Source organism: Leptodactylus fuscus, chromosome 7 (genome assembly GCF_031893055.1).
Source record: "Leptodactylus fuscus isolate aLepFus1 chromosome 7, aLepFus1.hap2, whole genome shotgun sequence".
Classification (NCBI taxonomy): domain Eukaryota; kingdom Metazoa; phylum Chordata; class Amphibia; order Anura; family Leptodactylidae; genus Leptodactylus; species Leptodactylus fuscus.
In genome coordinates, this window is record NC_134271.1 from 79947086 (window position 1) to 79968153 (window position 21068).

General features: G+C 42.1%; 1 protein-coding gene across 18 annotated transcripts in view; it reads left to right on the forward strand.

Annotated features, from left to right (window-relative positions):
• Positions 1-21068, forward strand: part of NRXN3 (neurexin 3) — a 338395-nt gene that overhangs the window by 183980 nt on the left and 133347 nt on the right. For all 18 annotated transcript variants that reach the window (XR_012717248.1, XM_075282340.1, XM_075282345.1 and 15 more), the window contains one exon: positions 1134-1253. Coding sequence is in view for 17 of the 18 variants with exons in the window: in XM_075282340.1 (XP_075138441.1) it covers positions 1134-1253 (120 nt within the window). In the remaining variant the exon portion in view is untranslated. The remainder of the gene's footprint in view (positions 1-1133; positions 1254-21068) is intronic.

A 21068-nucleotide genomic window follows, 5' to 3' on the forward strand; every position in this document is an offset into this window, starting at 1 on the left:
TCCATCTCAGTAGCAACAGGTTTGTATACATTAGGCATAGATTTGCCTTTTAGACCCTAGGGTTATGTTAGTGGTGGTTAAATTCTTGTCCATACCCTACAGATCTGCCACTGACTGCATAGTGTCCTTTACTCCGGGATTGGCATGGGTTTAAAAGGCCCTATATGGTGAAGAAACAGAGACCTTCAGGCTGCACTTTTAAGAGATGTAAATCCCTGATGTACACCCCGCTTTGAGTGTTAGAAGTTATATAAAAACCTACCTTACAAGGAGGCTGTAGGGGCTGTTATTGTACTGTATAGTATTAGAATGATTCTGGAAATTCCTAGTTAAGCATTTTTCCTTGCATATTGCATGGAGGAACTTTTAGGAAACTTAACCTCAAGGTTGGAAATATTGTGTCCTAAACTCCACACCCCAAGCTGTAACCTGCCTAGGATAAGAAAAACCTACAAAAGATGGTGGGCCTATGGTAGATGCTGTTGTACCAACTAAATCCCATAGTGGCAAAAACTGTTAATATATCTTTCACTATCTGCCCTATATTACACACACTGATAGATATAGTGCTATATAGATGACATTTCAAGATGTGACCAGATGACTGACTGTCACTACTTGTAGGTCACCTTGGCATGGTGCATAGTAAGTGACGAGTTCACTACTCATGATGTATGATGGAACTGTGTGAAGTAATAGGAAGGACTCCATAGTAATGGAGAGGAGCTCTTTGGTGTAATAGAAAGGGATGCATCAGATAATGGGAGGAACACATATAATGGGAGGGTTAGAGATCTGCATGAGCTGTATATAGATTTAGGTTTCATATGGGTTGAATTGTAGTTTTGGGGTGATAGCTGAGTCATTGATGTGTCTACTGCGCACTGTATAACTTGCTTTGTATCTTAACTGCATGTGCTGTTTCAGGTCTCAGTGCTATGGGACAGGTTGGATATTTATTCTCTTGGGTCTGGGTCTTGTTTCTGCATGTGACTGCTGCTGTCCAGCCTTGCATGATTGACACATGTCATTAAGTTGCATGCTACAAGTTTGAGATTTGGCTTAGAGAACTTGCTGGGGGCATATAGGGAACGAACGCTGTGTTCAATTCTCTGTTCTGTGCTGGGTTGCAGGTCCAACAACAACATGTCAGGAAGATTCCTGTGCAAACCAGGGCGTGTGCATGCAGCAATGGGAGGGCTTCACCTGCGACTGCTCCATGACGTCCTATTCGGGGCCACAGTGCAATGACCGTGAGTACTGACACATATACAATGCTATGTAAGTGCATGAGCAATGCTGCCGCCTGGCTGACCTGGTAATGAGCCCCTGGAATGGAAAATCTCGCTCCCAGGATGATGGCTCCCATCCTCATGTAGGATTCATATCAGAGCTGAGCATTTGTGTTGCTCCCTGGCGATGATTGTCCACAAGTATATTCCTTGCAGAGAGCACAGTCAGCCTATATTGCATCTTGGGGCAACAGTGATAATAAAATCATTTTACTGATGGCAGTAAATGTTGTAGGATGGTGGTAAAAGCCAATGGAAAACCTCAGTGTGCTTACGCTTTTTTGGTTTTAAAGCATATGTGCTGGACACAGAGGGGGGTGACACACTATAGGCAGTGTACACTAATGAATAGGTAGCCATAGAATCATAGTTTTTTCCTTTTTCCACTTGGAAAATATATTTGCATATTCTTTCCAATGATAAATTGAGAAACCTTGGAATTACAGTGGAAAAGCCTTCTCATGACTTTATTATTACATTGCCCTCTGCTGTCTGCTCCCTGTCATTACACTAACAATACAGTTTTGTACAATGTCAATGGATTTTGGATAATGGAGCACTAAATATTTTGCTTTACAGGACATTGTTATGCTCACACTGACACTTTCTACTGTTGGGTGGGTGGGTGGTATATTCTGTATAGATGTATGTATCTGTTTTATAGGTTGACCCATCAGGTAAGTCTCATGAGCAGGTGACATTGTAACCTCCAGGTAAGAGATTATATGTGATCATCACTTGTTATATGTGTGTCCCACCTTTTGGTACATCATGGTATCCTGAACGGCATTGCAGTAATTTATCAGAGCTGAAGGGGTTAACCACACTTCCCTGAGGTAGTGAGTCATGAAGAAAGTAGCGGGAAGGTCACCAGAATCCAAAGGTCGTTTGTGGTCTTAATTATTCTCCAGTGGAGAGACTTTAATTATTTATAATATTTAATTAAACCGCAACAGAAAACAAAACTTCCCCTCTCAGCCCTGGGCCTCTGTGTATACAGCTCTCCCTGTGACCTCTCCGCCCTGCCTCGCACCTAGAAGGTGGTCACATGATAAGCCCCCGTCCCCTGAGGCACCATCCCCAACAAACAAACAAAACCGTCTCATATGGCAAAATTAGTTTAACAGAAAGATTCTAAATGTGGATAGTCCGAAGGATTGTGATAACTTACTGCCAAGCTGGGGCACAACGGCCCTTGGTGCCACCATTGCTCTGTAGTCGAGCCCTGCTGACCAAACTTCATAACTACTGGAGCCCATCCAAATGGGGACCTGTGTATAGTTTGTGACACCCCCCTACACTGCTGTTAGCAGGTATACACCCTTGGTCTATAAACCACCACTATTGTGTGTGTGAAGTGACCCATAATCGTCTTACATGCCAAACATTAAAGCTGTCATTAAAGGGATGGAAGATTGGAAAAGTATAAAACTGAGTAAGGACGCATTCACATCACATTTTACATCAATTTAGCAGATCAGGTTAATGGATACAAAAACCAGATGCAAACAGATGGTTACCATTTACATAAGGTCATTGTTTTAAAAAAGCATCTGTTTCTGTTTAAGGACTCAAAACGTAATATACCATGCATTTGTGTCAGTCCAAAAAATGTGTACAGAAATGGTCATCCGTTTTATGAATCTATTAAACAGGTCTGCTGGGATTCCTAGGGATATGAGAATAGGGGCTACACAGGGAATCTGGGGGCTCTTGGTAATGGGTGTTAGTGGGAAAACCTCTTTAACTTTCTCCTTATGTCCCTCCTTGAAAACCTTAAGTTTATGCTTCTGTCCCAGTGCAGTGGACTATGTGCTCCTTCCCCATTCCTTATAGGTTATTTGCCTTGACTATCCCCAGCCTGTCCTTTTTTACCTCGGTGATTGCCCCTTAAGACCATTACATTTGCCTCTGACCCAAGCAGCATTCTGAGATTTTCTGACATTATTTTAATGATTCTCCTTGTGCAAAGTTACTTGGTCATTACTAGTGTCATTTATAGTGACTGCTGCTCATAGATGGCAGGTCCACAATGTTCAGTTCTTGGTTGAGTTCACACACATGATGTTGAGTAATCTTTGACATAATATTATTATTTATTATTATTGTTTATATAGCACCATTAAACAATAATAATCCTATTAATATTATAAATGTGAAAGTTTGTGAGTTTGGATGTTTGTGGGTTTTGGAAGTTCGGATGTTTGTTAGTCAATCACGCAAAACCCGCTCGACCGATTTGGCTGAAAGTTTCCACAAACATAGTTAATACACCTGATTGCGCAATAGGCTACTTTTTGTCACAATAGCGCACATACGTTTGTGTCAGGACGCCCACAAAACCCAAACTCACACCACCATCTCTGCAATCTCACACACTTTGGACCATAGCAAGTCCCAAAATTCATATTGCCCTCTACAGCTTAGCCCCTAACCCCACACAATCACATATACATATACTTTACCACTTTGCCCCTCACCTTAATGATACTCCAGGAGGCTCTCTTTAACGCTCCGGAGCAGCCATGTTTGCCGACCCCCACCGCTCTGACAATCCGCGACACCGCCCACCCATGTCAATACCCCTAGGAGGTCTAATAAATGCAAAAAAAAAGTTTAAAAAAAAAGTAAAAAAAATATAAAAACAAATAAAAAGGATTAAAAATTCAAATCACCCCCCTTTCCCTAGAACACATATAAAAGTAGTTAAAAACTGTGAAACACATACATGTTAGGTATCCCCGTGTCCGAAATCGCCCGCTCTACAAAGCTATACAAATATTTTTCCTGTTCGGTAAACGCCGTAGCGGGAAAAATGGTCAAAAGTGCCAAACCGCCGTTTTTTCACTGTTTTGATTCTGATAAAAATTTGAATAAAAAGTGATCAAAGCAATAACATTTCCCGAAAATGGTAGAACTACAAAGTACACCCAGCCCCGCAAAAAAGACGCCCTATACATCCCCGTACACGCACGTATAAAAAAGTTACGGCTGTCGGAATATGGTGACTTTTCAAAAAATAATTTTTAAACACAGTTTTGGATTTTTTTTAAGGGGTCAAAATGTAAATAAAACCATATAAATTTGGTATCCCCAGCATCGTAACGAAACACAGAATACAGGGGACATGTCATTTTGGTTGCACAGTGAACGCCGTAAAACCAAAGCCCGTAAGAAAGTCGCAGAAATGCATTTTTTCGTCAAATCCACCCCATTCAGAATTTTTTCCCTGCTTCCCAGTACATTATATAGAATAAATAATGGTGGCATCAGGAAGAAAAATTCGTCCCAGGAAAAATTAAGACCTCATATGACTGGGAGCAGAGAAATAAAAAAGTTATGGGGTTTAGAAGGAGGGGAGTCAAAAACGAAAAACGAAAATCAAAAAATGCCATCGACGGGAAAGGGTTAACTTCAAATACTTCTGTCCTAAAGTCACTATGTAAAGTTTCTCACAACACCATATATAGAAGCTCAAATACAAAGTAACTTCAACACAAAAGTCTCACGTATTCTCTGAATGACAGCAAAAACAAGATACAAAGTTACATTTCATATCCCATCCCTTATACATAGTACGAAAACCTTACCCACGCCTGTATATACCCACTTCTACAATCACCGCAGACGAAGTCGCGGGTACCAGCTAGTTATCAATAATCTTCAGTTCCTGGACAATCCTTTGAGGACAGGTGATGCTTATACTCATGTTTTAATCCATTCCTGGATTTAGGTTCAAAACTGCATAAGAAAACCTGATGCAGAAACTGGTCTGGTTAAGTAAGGACAGGCTAAAAGTAGCTTGTCAGTTAGACTAGGTGGGCAAATATAGTAAAAGCAAGCAAGAATCAGTTACTAAGATAGTTAAGGGTATGGAAGGATTGGAGTACCAAGAAAGGTTATCAAACCTCTGATTATTCAGTTTGGGAAAAGATACAAGAGATCCAATTTCATTGTACAAACATATTATTGAAAAGTACAGAGATCCTTCTAATGATTTCTTTGTACCTAGACTTGCAGCCATAACAAGGGGGCATCTTCTATGTTTAGAGGAAATACAGTAAGGTTCCACCATCATCATAGATGGGGATTCTTTACTGCAAGATCACTGCACATTTGGTACTTTCTGCCATAAGATGGCATGCTGATTAATTGTACATGTTTAATGAGTACCAAAATGTTTATCTAAAGTTTTAACCATATGCATTATTTTGCTGGGCAGTCTGTTCTCTGGCTATATAAACCTCCTACAAGGTGTCCTATTAGTTTTTCTGCTGCTAATAGCTGCATTATGGCTGTTGCATATTTTGCAATTTTGTGTAAAGCAGAGAGCGTTTGATCTGTGACATTTTTATGTGCAGTGTTGAAGCTGGGAAAGCAGTGTGGAATTCAACCCACTCCATTCACTGTGTGCAGAAAGCCCAGCTCCTTCTCCTTCCTGCACTCGCTGTGAAACAGTGGAGTAACTAGGAATGGCGGGGCCCCGTGGCGAACTTCTGACATGGGGCCCCCCCTCCCCAAACCGATGCCGAAGACCTCGACTGACCCCCTCCTCCGCACTCTATTATGTCCCTTAGTAAGCCCTGCACACAGTATTATGTCCATTAGTGGCCCCTGCACACAGTATTATCCCCAATAGTGTCCCCTGCACACACAGTATTAACCCCTATAGTGTCCAATGCACACAGTATTAACCCCTATAGTGTCCCCTGCACACACAGTATTAACCCCTATAGTGTCCAATGCACACAGTATTATCCCCTATAGTGTCCCCTGCACACAGTATTAACCCCTATAGTGTCCAATGCACACAGTATTATCCCCTATAGAGTCCCCTGCACACACAGTATTAACCCCTATAGTGTCCAATGCACACAGTATTATTAACCCCTATAGTGTCCAATGCACACAGTATTATCCCCCATAGTGTCCCCTACACACAGTATTATCCCCAATAGTGTCCCCATATGTCCCACTGTGGACACCTATAAACATTTATTATACTCTGGGGTCTGAAAAGACCCCAGAGTATAACAATCGGAGGCCCAGGGGATTAAAACCATTAAAAGAACAGAGACAGTTGCTTACCTGTTCCTGTCGGCCGCCGCTCTTGTCCAGCTTTAATGACGTCAGATGTCACATGACCCGGGAAGCTGGCCTGGGTCATGTGACGTCAGAGACGTCAGACACGAATGACGGAGGCCTGGCAGGATCGTGGAGAGGTAAGTAACAGTGTTTTTTATGTTACCTTACCTCTCCGGTCCGCGGATCATTATACTCGGGGGTCTGCAAAGACCCCCGAGTATAATGATAGCCTCTGTGGGCCCCGCGGTGTTACTTGCCGATCCCGTCCCAGCCAGGATCGGCAAGTGAATAGGGCCCGTAACGGACTTAAAAAAAAAAAAAAAAACGCAGCGGTAGCGGCTGTCACCGGGCCCCCTAATGGCCCAGGCCCTGTGGCAGCTGCTACTGCTGCTACCACGGTAGTTACGCCCCTGCTGTGAAACAATCTTGCTTTTGAAGACATCTATGGAGAGAACTCCTCTATTAAAAGGAGTGAACAGCAGATTATTTAGAAGGGAGACCTAATAACAGGAGAGGGTTTTTTTCATGTGGGAAAAAAAGCAAGATTTTTAACCAAAATGCATTACTTTTTGGTTCCGAATCATATGCATTATTAAATTGCAGTAAGTTGTCTGAATATTATTGTCCATTTAAGACAATGACCAAGGTAAAAAGGGGCTGGCAAAAATATGAAATGGACACAGAAATGATGTCATCTCTAGTTTGATGTACATGTACACACTTCCAGACACTTGATCTGAAGTCGTAGTATACAATCCAATTCAGGGAACTCATTCTACATAAAGTCCAATCAAGATCTATGTATGTTAGGAGCACAGGACTCCTCTTCTCCTTACACTTGTTGTCAAGGTCTCAGGCAAAGATTCTGGTATTTCTGCATACTAAAGGGAGATTAAAAACTATAATACTATTGTACAAATGTAATTTTCACTCAGAGACTGAGTTCTGTCTCTCCCATCAGGAGGAGGAATGGAAAATAAGAAAGCCATCTTTGGGTATCAGACTAATGACAGCACCTTGGAGGTCAACTGCTACACTTTTTCATTTTCCTGCTGACAGACTTCCTTTCATGGACCTGTGTCTTTCTTTTCCCCTATTTACAGTTTTACTATGCTATCTTAGTAGGTTCCATTGTCAGGGACAGGCCTTGGTTGTATGCAAAAACTACTGGATAAGTTATTGCAGTAAGAAGCCCACTGCTATAGACCCCGACACCCAATGTATCACAATGCGTGCAACACAGTTTCTTTAAAGATTTGAAATTTGCCATAAATTACAAAAGTTTTATGTTACATTTTTTTGTAGTGTGTGGATGAAATCTCAAAATCTCATATTTGTTATTGCTGTAAGAAACATATTTTCTGCCTCGAATTCTTCAGAAAAAAAAATTACAGCATAATTATCCCATGTGAAATTTCCTTTAAAGAGGACCTTTCATCAGATTGGGCACATGCAGTTTTATATACTGCTGGAAAGCTGACAATGCACTGAATTCAGCGCACTGTCGGCTTTCCCGATCTGTGCTCGGTGTAAAGCGCTATCGGTCCCGGTACCGTAGCGCTTTAGTGTCAGAAGGGAATTTCTGACACTTAGCCAGGGACGCCCTTCTGTCCAGCAGCGCCTATCGCGCTGTGCTCTAAGACTGGGGAGGAACGCCCCCTCCCTCTCCTGATAATACTCGTCTATGGACGAGCTGCGTGAGCAGAGGGAGGGGGCGTTCCTCCCCACTCCACAGTACAGCGCGATAGGCGCTGCTGGGCAGAAGGGCGTCCCTGGCTAAGTGTCAGAAATTCCCTTCTGACACTAAAACGCTACGGTACCGGGACCGATAGCGCTTTACACCGGGCACAGATCGGGAAAGCCAATAGTGCGCTGAATTTAGCGCACTGTCAGCTTTCCAGCAGTATATAAAACTGTATGTGCCCGATCTGATGAAAGGTCCTCTTTAAGAAGCCCTTTCACCATCTCCAACAAGTCCAGCTCTTTACATAAATTAATAGCTGCTGCTTCACTGATTCTGGAAAAGTTGGAATTTCAATATCAATGCTGTTCGTTTTGGTGCCTGATATGCTATTTAGGCTCTGTACTGTCAGGAGGGCGGTGTCAGACAGGAGAAGGGAAGAAGCTCTGACATTGGCTGCCTCTGATTGGAGCTCTGAGTCACGCCCCCCTGCCTAACATCACCCTTCTAACATTACAGAGATTAAATAGCACTTCAGGCATCAAAACAGAGGCTAAGAACATGAATTGGTGGAGGTGGTGAAAGGATTTCTTTAAGGTATGACGTTTTATGTTGCCAAGAAGTGAGAGAGTTGATAGACTCTTCAAAATAGCAAGTGGCAAAACTCCACCACCTCTTGCAAAGCCTCCAAGGACATCCAGACTCCCTCATGCAAAAAAATGACATGAAAGATGCTCTCACAGATCCATCTGTTGAAATTCAAATCCCTCCTGTTGGGAGGAAAAGAAGAACATCTCAAGACCGTGAATAAGGTGAGAGATGATTCATGGTGAAGGCTCTATAGGCAAGTCGATGAGTGAGAAGATGTTCCCTAGAAGGGATTCCAGCTGAGAAACCACAGTTAATGGATTTGGGAGAATAGCAGACTCTGGGCTCACCCAAAGTTTGGTGTAATACCACTCCACCTCACTGGAGATATGTGAAGCTGGGTAATATGCGAAGACATCAGGCAGACCCACACTATCAGGCAGGCCCACATGACCGCCATATGCTTGGGTCGCAAAAGAAAAGATTACAAATATATACAAACTCTTAAATAGTAATACAATTTATTAACCAGTTGGGAAGTTCTCGTCCTATATGCATCCTATGTAAATAATATATAAGGTTTCTTTTATGACTGAGATGTTTTGGATGCCATGTGTCAAGTACAAATATCCAGTATGTTTCTGTTTTAGTAGCATTCTCCTTCTATCGTCTCCACTGTAAGAGGGTTTAGCCCTCTAAATATCTAGTACATCTAGGACCCCTATGTCTCCACCATGACTGGAAATGTTTAGATATGGCTGACATATTGGTAGAGCTTTCACAGTCTGAAAGGGGCTTTCTAATTCTTACTTTTAGAGGATAGGTTTTACAGTCCACATATTGGTGCTTAGAAGTGCCACATGTGATCAAACATATGACGTATTACAATTCCTGTAGTGTTTAATTTTATATGGCTTCCATGTTGTTATTAAAATCTCAATAGGGTGTATATTGTCACGTACCCTACAGGTAACTGTAGATGTAGCTACCTTTGTTACTAAGCCAGCCTGTTTTATTTATGATCTTGCCCTAGGTATACGTAAGAAATGTTGCCCCAAAGTAGGAACTTCTTTAGGTAAGCCTTTCACCCCTTGGCCCATGATTTTCTCTGACTCTGAAAAAGCCCGCAGGAATTTGGTTTCGGGGCCGCAATGTCACCCGAAATTTTTATGTGTGCTATAGCTCAGAAATAACCGCCCAGGCTGCATGGCTGACAAGATGAGTTGCTCACTCACTGTGACTAGTGCAGGTACTTTTACTGACTTATAAAAGGTTAGACGTTTTGGGTTTTGCGATCAGAAAGTGGACTTAGGGACTTGACTGTAAAATGAAGAACATGATACAGTAGCTACTGGGGCTGGTTTTGGGTTGAAAAATGATTCCCTTTAAACTGCTCAGAATAGTATGTAGAAAGAACTAGAGTAAGAACCATCGTATTAGCCTCACACTGTAGAAGACTTTCCCTAGTACTGGTTGCCATTTTTAAGACCACAGCGTCTATATACCATTCGGATATTCCCTATTATGCCATCTATTACAAGTATTTAGTTCCTCTTTTTGCCACCAGAGGTCACTGGAATAATTCCTCTTGGTGCGGTTGAGTTTTCCTATAGAAACAGCCTTTTTTAATATGCTTGAGATGAAATGACCTGGCATAGAAAATTAGGGTTTCCAGACATTGGTTTGTGGAATGTGGATGAAACTAACACCCATGTCCTTACATTAGATTTAATACTTACTGCTAAATGTCTATAACACAGATTGCAAAAATGATATGTAACATAATGTCCAAAGTCTGGTACAGCTGCCACATCAGTGCCTCAATATACCGGAATTGTTGAGTTTATCTAGGATGCTATTGCAGTTTTTGTAAAGGAAGAGTATTACTTTATTTGACCTGAAGATTACACTATCTAGGGGAAGAATATTTCCAGGATTCTTTGGTAGACACTTATGTAGGTAGGAGTTTTAATTATTTAAAAGGGTTTTCGGGTGGAAACCCAGTGGACCCTATGGCCCTAGGAAGGTGACAAAGAAAAAAAGCCCAAAACGGGCCCATCTTTAATGACTCGACCATCACAGCATTATATGGCAGAGTTTTCCATACTTTCTCAGCACTTACAGAATCTCAGTGTACAATGGTGTTGAATCCTTCTTTCATCTAGATGTAGAGAATACCCTCTTGATCTCATCATTACTTTGCAGTCTGTAGGGAGACATCACCTGTACTGACAGATTCTTGCTTTGTCTGTGTGAGCCTCATAAATCATATTAGACATAAGAACTGGAGACAAAAGGACAGATTTACTAATAAAAATGTTTCAAACTTCTGGCGGAATATACATGAAAAAAATGACATGGGCCTAGTTAACATCTATGTTTGGTAATCCGTTTGGGGAGTCCTCATGGCAAGTGGTGTGCAGTGAAAGCACCCAGACCTGATAGACTATAATGGGGTCCATGTGCTTTCCGTGTGAACTCCGCACGAGTCATACGGACAGGAAAGTAGATCGTGAAGTACTTTTCTGTCGGCATGTTCCACGAACCCCATTATAGTCTATGGGGTCCCTGTGCTTTCACTGCACACCGCTTGCCAATGTGTTGGGTAGTCCGTTCGGGGGGTCCTCATGCGGACTTCCCGAATGGATTACCGAACGCAGATGTGAACCGGGCCATAAATGCTTTACATTTATTGAATTAGACACTTTCTGACAGTTTTTGTGCCTTGTCTATCAAGTGCGTGCAACTTAGGCTAGGTTCACACTTGTCAAAACATACAGAGGCCAGTAACACATAATAAGGTATGGGATATATATAGAAGAAACTCAAAGCAACAATAACAACCGCATTTCAATAAAACTTTAGAGTTTATTTTGTATCCAAAGTTAAAAATATAAGGATACATGAAGACAAAATCATACACATAAATAACGGAAACCGTGAGGTTAAAGTGCCAGTAACACCGAAATGATACAGGTGAAGGTGCAGTAATAGTACTTTTCAATATAAACATTGCCCACAATAGGATATAAAAATACATAAAGTCATAGGTTACCAGGAGGGTAAGGGAAGGATATAATATTAAGCCTATGAAGTGCAAATCACCTCCCTGAATGCCCTATGGCACACCAGCCAATAAGATCCAAATCAAAATATCCAAATCACAATGTGGAGTAATACCAATGTGTATAACACCTTACCAATTTATCATTATGAACTGTCCGACACGCGTTTCGCCTGACCACCGGGCTTCTCCAGGGACCTTTACTGCAAGTCTGACTTTTGTCTCCGTCCAAAAGAGCAGATACAGGGCAGAAATGGCACAAGCACAAACTGACACCTGTGGATGGTTTTTACAACCATGAAATCAGAGGCTTTTATAACAAACTTATAATCAGTTTTTAAGGATTCTTAGATGGTTAAAAAAAGGATTAAATGTGGAGAGACAAAAGATAATGTCAAAACTAACAACACTGATATCTCCAGCTTTGGGCACATAATGGGAAAGCTGACAGTGCGCTGAATTCAGTGCACTGTCTGCTTTCTAACAGTATAGAAAAACAGATGTGCTTGAGAACATGAAAGGTCCTCTTTAAGGCCAGGTCCACACCTGCATCCTGTCTCCATTTGGGGATTCCTTCCCTGAATCTGTTTAAACAATATATAGAGAAAAGATTTTTTTCAGGCAGAAACCCGGCTGACTCCATTATAGTCTATGGAGGTCCTCATGTTGCTGCAGGTAACCACTTTTTTAAGCGGATTAGGTTTCTATTCGTGGGGTCCCCAAGTGCAGATGTGAACCTAGCATCAGACTGTCACGTATAAGTTTGTACTGTCTGACCCTTAGTACTGTATTAGTAAACCTGCCGATAAGGTTTAGCAACTTGTAAAATACAGCAGGCATGTGGGATGAAAGCAAAGGTAAAGCTCTTTCTAGCAGTGAGTGTTATTGTAACGTGAACTTGGTGTCCATCTTCAGCTGCTTATTCTCTCTGCCTTTGATCACAGCTCTATAAACTGGTGGCAGTGCAGATCTATTGGAAATCTAATGTCTATGGGAATGTCTGAGTGTCTTATTGATGTCTGAGACTAGTGTATATCACTGTATAGTGCTCCTTGGTAGTGGTTTATAACTGAAAGCGCCTAATCCTCTGAGTACAGTACTGTAATTTCACCACTAGGTGGCAGCATGTTCCCATTAGATGTGTTGTTTGCTTGAGTAGTGTGGAGCTGCACCAACATATTCTGCAGCACAGTACAGATGTGTACTCATATGTCAGACATCATTCTATAAATGGGATATTACATACAGCACATTTAAACAAGGGAATGGAAACTATTAAAACTATCGGTAATAATCACACTATACCTAGCTAACATATTTTACTATGTTATGTAAAGTTGTCTTTTCTGACAGTTTCAGCACTTTTTGAGAGTGAGCATGTATGTATAGACAACTGGAACAGTATTTATTCCATCAATAGCTCAATTATGCTATATGAACAACTGCATTGAGAACACACAGGACACCTACAGGGGTGTTCATGACATTTTACTTCCACAGACATTAAAATAGAGTTGGCACCCTCCCCCTTTGCAACTAAAACAGATTCCATTCATCTGGGAAGGTTTTCTACAATATTTTGGAGTGTAGGAAATTGTGCCCATTCATCTTGAAGAACATTTTTTAGATCTAGCTATGGCTTGTTGAGGGCCTGACTCACAATCTCCATTGTTGCTCATCTCAGAGGAGTCTGATTTGAGGAATTTGGGTTTTTATGCTTGCATTTTTTTTTAAACATTCATGCATATTTTGATATGTTTTAAGTGTCGTATAGCATCACAGCCAAAGACAGACTGTAGCTTTATGCTGGATTGTATGCCCGTGGCAAAGGGACTGAATGAAATCCTGAATTGTACCAATACTTTTGTCTATATAGTATATGTTGTATATAGTTTTACATAGGATTTGTTGCAGTAATAAAGGGATCCTGAGGCCATCCTCACCCCTATGAGGTAATTTCAATAGATCTCCACCTTTTATAACACTGCTGGCCTGTTCTAACCCAGAGACATTTACAGTCATATAGAACCAATATCAGATGCTTCTGTCCTGTGATTTTTTTTTTTTCCTCGCTGATTTGTTTAATGAAGTTTTATAAGTAGTTGTGTGTTCTGCACACCCCGGGGGCCATTACCTTCTTCTTCCCCTCTAATGTAAACCCTAATTCGGAAACAGGCCTTCTGCAGCACATCATTGTGTACTGCCCTGTAGTGACATATCCATAGAGTGCCTGTGATGGGGGGGATAATTATAATCGTATTATGATGTGGGGAGCATATCCTTCTGTGTAATTGTATAAGTAATCTCCGCATCCCCCATCTTTCATCATGGGGGGGGGGGGGGGGTTGCTATAGAGCACAGTTTTCCTGATTTTAATTGTCACCTGTGCACTTTTTTGGAAGCTGCTGTTATTTGTCATAGTTTGAAGTCCCTCAGGCAATGAAGGTGTTAATTAGTCTCAGTGCTAAAATGTTCCTGCAGTATAAATTGATAATTACATTGGTTGGAATATGTGTTTGGCAGGGAATTAGTTAATAGCAGCGTATTGTAGACCCCTTCAGCGTCTCAAATGGTTGTATGTAATAGAACTAGTTAATGTATTTTACCACCCCCTTAATGTTGCTCTTGGCAATGAACTGGTTAATATCAGTGCCATGTGGACCCCCCCTTTCCTCCCCAAATATTTCTCAGTGTAGTGTTTGGCTTTCCTCCATTCTGGCTGATACTAAATGCGTCCTGACTGCTCTCCTTCTGGCTGTGCCCATTTTCCCCCTTTGCCTTCAGCTCGTGTCACCATCAGCAGCAGAGACAGCTGGGCTCCAGAGTGCCTCACAATTATCTATTTTATTAACCCTCGCACAGCTGGCTCTCTATTAGCAGGGAATGGGAACGCAGCCTCCTGTGGCTTTAATCTATCCCCTTGGTAAATCTATGGGCTTGGGGGGCTCAGAGATCTCTTCTCTGTTATTATTCTGGCTGTATTTGGCAGTGGAGGCTGTAAGCTCTGCACATGCTAAACCCTCTATGTATTACTCTTACTTGTATAGCACCAGTATATTCCACAGCACTTTACACACATTGTCAATCGCTGTCCCATTTAGAGATCACAATCGAGGTTCCCTATCAGTATGTCTTTGTTAGGGCTAGATGAGGCAGATTTTGATAGCAGATTTTGCCTCCAAGTCTGCCTACATAAAATGGTGGTCTATGGAGACTGCTAGCAGAAAAAAAAGAAGCGACATGACCTTTCTTCAGGCGGATTCCACCTAAGGAAAGCAATAGAAGTGAATGGGAGGCGGAAAACGCGACCAAAAACGCGTCCATTCACTTTAGGGGAGGGGAAAACCGCCTGGCGTTTTCTGAAGCAGTTTTTGCCAAAAACTGCTCCAGAAAACGCTTCAAGGTCAAAAAACTGCTTCCTAATTAGGAAGCAGTTTTTTTTGGGACCAAAATAAGCCAGGCGGTTTTTACGTGTAAACTAGCCCTTACTGTATCCATCATAATAAACGCATAAAACACCAGTTCTTTGACAACAAATTTTGTGGTGTGCACCGCACTTTATTACAGTCGATGAGAAATAGAATGGAACCTGACTCGAGTAGTTGCATTGAGCTCACTAAGCAGGGGCCCATCTCCCATAGCTCCCAACTTAGCTAGGACAGCTGTGTGCCTGCAATGGCTGTCCACCTGGGCAGCGCACTGACCACTGCCTGGTCTTTGTGATTGCCAAGGTCAAAAACTGGGGAACTGCAGTGTCTGTAGAGTTTGTAAGAGTTTACCCATTTGTGAGGCTCATGGTACATTCGCCTTCTTCCACCACCAAACTACACTCTTTAGGAATGCAGTGCTTTGAGCCAGCCCCACAGAATACAATACATTACAATCCAAGTAAAAGAACATGGCTCTTGTGCTCTTCCTTCTTAAAGGTAACTATCCTGACCTTTACCTGGCTGTTCCTTATAACCTACCCCTATTGCTCCCTGTGTTACTGCTCCAAAAGCTTTCTCCCTAGTTTCTCAGACCTTTGCTAAGGTAAGCAAATGGCTCAGCTCACCCAGCCAGATGACCTGGCACCACAGTGTTATTTTGACTCCTACCTATACTCCTAACCAGAGGCATAATTTGAACCTCCTGGACCCCAGTGCAAAATCTGTAAAGGGACTTCTACCTACTTTGTGCCATTGAGAATACTGGCAAATTTTATGGGGCAGGAGGTTGCGACTATCTCTGCGTTCTGTATTAGCAATGCTCCTAGTCCTAACCTACAACTAAACCTACTACAACCACCAATTTATTCTTACTCAGGGATGCCTGGACCCCAAATATATGCTGATGAAAGGTGTAACAAGTGTACTCCCCTCCAGGCACCTCTATCTTACTGGACTTGGCTCTGTGGCTCTGTTTGTATATTGCTTAGTTTGCCATATGGAGTGGAGTATGCCTGCAGAGTGATTCAAGTGTTAAACATGGGATCTGGTAGGCTTAACCATTTCCTACCCATCTATGTAACAGCTCAGGGTGGAGTGATGGCCACCACCAGTGAAAAGTAGGGAGCTAGTTTCCAAGAAACTGTCTAAATAGTTAAGCGTTAGCTGATCACATTGTCCCAGTAACCTCACATTTCTTAGGGTAATAATAGAAGCCAGTAGTGTCTGGACAAGTTCACCATAATCTTCATATATTGGATGATTATAGATTCCATTATTGTGGTTATAGCATTGACTTTACTGACATAGTGGTGGTGATCCTTATATTCTCCTATCATTCGTGAAATCGATTCATGAGGACTATGTGCAGACAGATCTGTAATATTGGCACGTTGTGGGCTGGATATGTGTCTGCCATGACTCTCCTCCGATGTAACATTGTGTGACGTCTGTGATCACAGATCTCAATGCTTTGTACAGGAAGAAGATGATGTGTCAGCACAGAATCTGGGATGAGACGGCGCTGAGATAACCTACACATATCAGACACCTAGGAGAGCAGACATGGCCACCAGGTGTACGCAGTGTGGAGCTGATGCAGTAAAGTGCAGCGTCTAAGAATAGTAGGCAGAGGTGCGGCAGATCACACACATTGCTTTCAGATGTCTTCCACTGTTCCTTTTTATTGGTCACTGTAAGAGAAGCCCCATTACTTGCCATCACATCATCGCACCGGCTGCTGCTTGTGTGCAGTTGATTTTCAACATTTAGCGCCTTCTTCCCGGATTGCGGAGCTTGTCCTTCTCCATCTGGACGTGGCGATGGTGGCGGCTTCTTAGTACGATAATGAATTTCCTCCCTAACAAGCTCCTGCTGAGGTGAGGGTCAGGGATGAGCCGGCTCCTGCTAACGCTTTTATGCTCTTAATGGATTTGACCCGTGGTGAAGGCAGAGTCCACAGTGCCATGGATGATAATGTGTGCTGCTGAAGAGCTCTCACCATGAATCTGTGCAGGTCACTGTGTCGTCATTAACCACTTAACTGCCAGCTAAGCTCTTGCTTCCATGCCCAAGTCAAATCAGCAGTGGGTTACAGGATATGGGATATTTGCTTTATTCATTTTAGGTGATGATTAAGATTATATATTCCATTCTACAGTATGGGGCAAAATATTGTGATTGTACACCTGACAAATACAACATGTCATCCTGAGCGTTCAGCTATTACTGCGATATCGTAGGTTTGAGTGACAACCACTGGACAATGCACATGAGTTATATCACCCAGCTGTTCATTCCCATAAGTGTGCATGGTTACGTACAGAAAGGCTTATACTAGTGATATTTAATGTCCATTACTCTCATCTGTCACACAGAATAACAGCAACAGACTTTAAAAGGAGTCTGTCAGCAGGAAACTCAGTATCACTATAATGACAGTACCTTGTAGTGCTTCTTCTTCACTTTCCAAAGATACCTTTCTTATTCTGCCTTGCAGTTCTGTTTTCATGAAAACCGGTGTTGTATTGTTACAACTGTTGCCTCCATTGCTTGAGTGATATCTCCCTCTTTGTCTGCAGTTAGGGGCAGTTATCCGAAACGTAGAAGAAGAAACCCCCGTATAGTCCTTTTCAGCTAATTTGCATACAAATGAAATTCTGATTTTAATGAAAATGCAGCTGTAATGTAGAATAAGAAAGGCATCTTGGAAAGTGTAAAAGCAGCTCTACAAGGTACTGCCATTAGTCTAATACTGGTTCTCCTGCTGACAGATGCTATTTAAATGATAGATGAAGATGGACCCCGCCCCCTCCATCGAGTGTCTGTCTATCAACCCATTGTAAACAAATTGATGAAAAATTTCTTCCATGATTTTTTTTTACTTTTCTAATGGAAGAAAAACTTGTGCATGCAGGACTTTTTCTTCCCATGCTCATTCTCACTGTTCTTTGTAAGGAAATTTGTACTTAGAAGGTGGTTGATGGTTGAACAAGCATCGATTGGCTAGTGAATGACTGTGTTCAGACGCAGGCAGAAACATTGTACTCTATAATGATGACAATACAATCCTTCTGTTTGCATTTTCAATAACACAAGCAAAGGATGAGTAATCTATCTGGAAATGTTCTGAGAACATTCTTAGAAAGATTGATTGTAAATTGAAAGCTTTTTGGGTTTTTTTCTTCCAATAATGGGCGAAAATCTTCAGGCCCAGTGATTTTTCTTTCCCATATTATCACGATGTGTCATCAGACATCTACATTAATCCATTGTTGTTAAATTTCATCTGATTATTCTTCTTTTTAGGTCCCATCTCCTTACTATAATTGCAGGTTCCCCATCACCAATCATCTTGCTCACAGAGCTAAAGGGTCTCCAAAAAAACTGGAAGGCAGGTGATATTTGCATGTATCTGTATAGTGGGCTACCAGAATGAATTCCACTGGTGGGCCCTAGACAGCCCATCCAACACTGGTGGCTGTGATCTATGCAGCTCTTGCTGGAGAGGAGCATTGATCTGTGGGGCACCAGTTAGGGCGGGCTGTGATTAGTATCATCCTAACTGTAGAGAAACTGTGATTTATGGGGCCCTAGTAAACTTCAACTAGTAGAGGAACTGTGATTAATGGGGTTCCTGCTGGAAGGAAGCTGTTATCATTGAAGAAAGACCCACACATTGAACTTTTGGCTAAGTCCCAGTCCTGACGTTGCCCAAAATTTTGGCATGAGTTCAGTGCTAGCAACTAATAAGAGTTCTGTAGTAGCAGCACTTTGTCCCCCATTTTCGTACCTTTATTCTGAAATGACGGGACAAACTTTTCATATGGATCTCACCAGGACTCTCATACAGTAGATTCCTTCAGCAGGAGATGGATCACAGGCCCTATCCAGCAGAAGGGCCAAAGATTACAGACCCTTCCAGTAGGTACCCCATTGATTATAGTCTTCTTCCAGCTGAAGTGTCATTGATCATAACCCAGGAGAATCTCCTGCTCCTCTCTTTTGGCTAGTTCCCCTGTAGATTTTATTGTGTACTACGTAGAACAGTTAGTTGCTCTACCATGTTATATGTGCCTGTGTGCTAAACCACCTGCCTCCTCAGGCTGTGCTATTCTCTTAGCATTGTCCCATTATTAGCACTGTCCCAATACCATTATGATTTCCACTGTGGATTTAATCATTGGTAGTTGGTCAGGTCTCAATGTCCTCTAGGGCCTCCCTAATGCACCTATATCCTACTTACTAAGTTCCACCTCCTATTTTGATAGTCACAGCTCTCCTTCCCACCCCATGACTTCCAAGTAATAAAGTACAAATTACCTATTTGGTGACAGAGACGCTAATGTGTGTGTGAGGGGCCGGAGGTGGCCTCTTTATTGGTGTAATACGGCAGATGTCGCCTGTCTGTCCTTGTAAGCTGCACTCAGGAGGAAGGGAATACTTAATGGGATCGATAAAATTTACTCGCAGACTGCTGAGAATCCTTTCAGATGAGACGCTCGGGTGTTGTTGCTGCTCTGTATAGAGCTGTAATGAGTCAATGACTGCAGATGTCGTGAAGAGGAGTTTGGGGTCTGAATGCTGGCAGCTATTGTCAATCTGTGGTAACAACAGATCTGAAGAAACTCCTAAGCATGTATTCACACACTGCTTTTTCTGTTGTGGTTGTGTTGTTTTTTTCAGTTAAAGTATTATAAGAAGTGCATGCTTTTCTAATTGCAATAAAGGACTAGCGCATTTCAGTTTACACACTCCAGCCAGTGGCGTAACTAGCAAAGACTGGGCCCCCCAGCAAACTTCACAGATTTTTATGTTTTCTCACCTCCCCTGGGATTCTGTTTATTATACTCTGGGGTCTGAGCCCCCCCCAGAGTATAATGATAACAGTGTTTGCTGAGGTTTGTGGGTCCGTAGCCTCACTTACCATTCCCTTTCCTTCTCACAGCCTCCTGAGCCGGAGGCGGCTATGAGCAGGAACAGGCATCGGTAAGTAAATAGGGCCCGTTACCTGCTCGTGATGCAGTTACAGCCTCATAAGAAATAGCATCAGGGACCTGCTGGGCCACCTAAGGTCCCGGCCCTGTAGCAGCCGCTACCGCAGCTACCTCGGTATTTATGCCACTTATTCCAGTTGTAGCTAATGGCCATTAAATTGAAAACCTCTGACCTCTTAGGCTGGGTTTACAGCGCTTTTTTTTTTGCTGAAGAACTATATCTTACCTATATGCTAACAACCTGTATACTTGAGGTTTACAGTTTAATGGCTATCAGCATTAGATGAAATACATAGTCATATGTCCTACTCATTAATGCCACTAAAAACCACATGCAGTTCTGCCTTGATTGGAAAAACCAGCACAAAATCAACAAAAATGGAACAAAAAAGCTCTGTGTGAACTCGTACTATGAATCAAGGGAAGGGGTAATTAATTAGCTACAAGATTAATGGCTCCGACAATGTGTGTGAATTACAGTATAAAAATATGTAGAATTCTTTCCCTCAACTCTTTCCTTTAGCCCTTTCCCATCCTGTGGTTGAAGTTCATGGACATATGTTTTTTTTCAACTCTATTATGTAACTATAAAAGAGAAAACAGCCAGTCACTTCCCACCATTACATAACATTACACTGACAACCACTCTGACAACCGGGTACTGTTGAGTTGCTAGTCACATGACTCTGAACACCTGACAACCTCATAGGTATAGGGAAGCTTCTGTTCAGCATAGAAATGGGGAAAGTGGGACCCACATTCTCATAATTGGTGGGGATCCAGGTGGTCAGACTCCCCATGATCAGCAAGTTATCCCCTGCTCTGTAAATAGGAGATGTCCTGCAATTACCGGAATACCCCTTTAAGGACATTTGTGCTGTGCACTTTGCACATAACCTTTACCGACTTCAGTCTGAGTTCCTGATAATGTTTTCA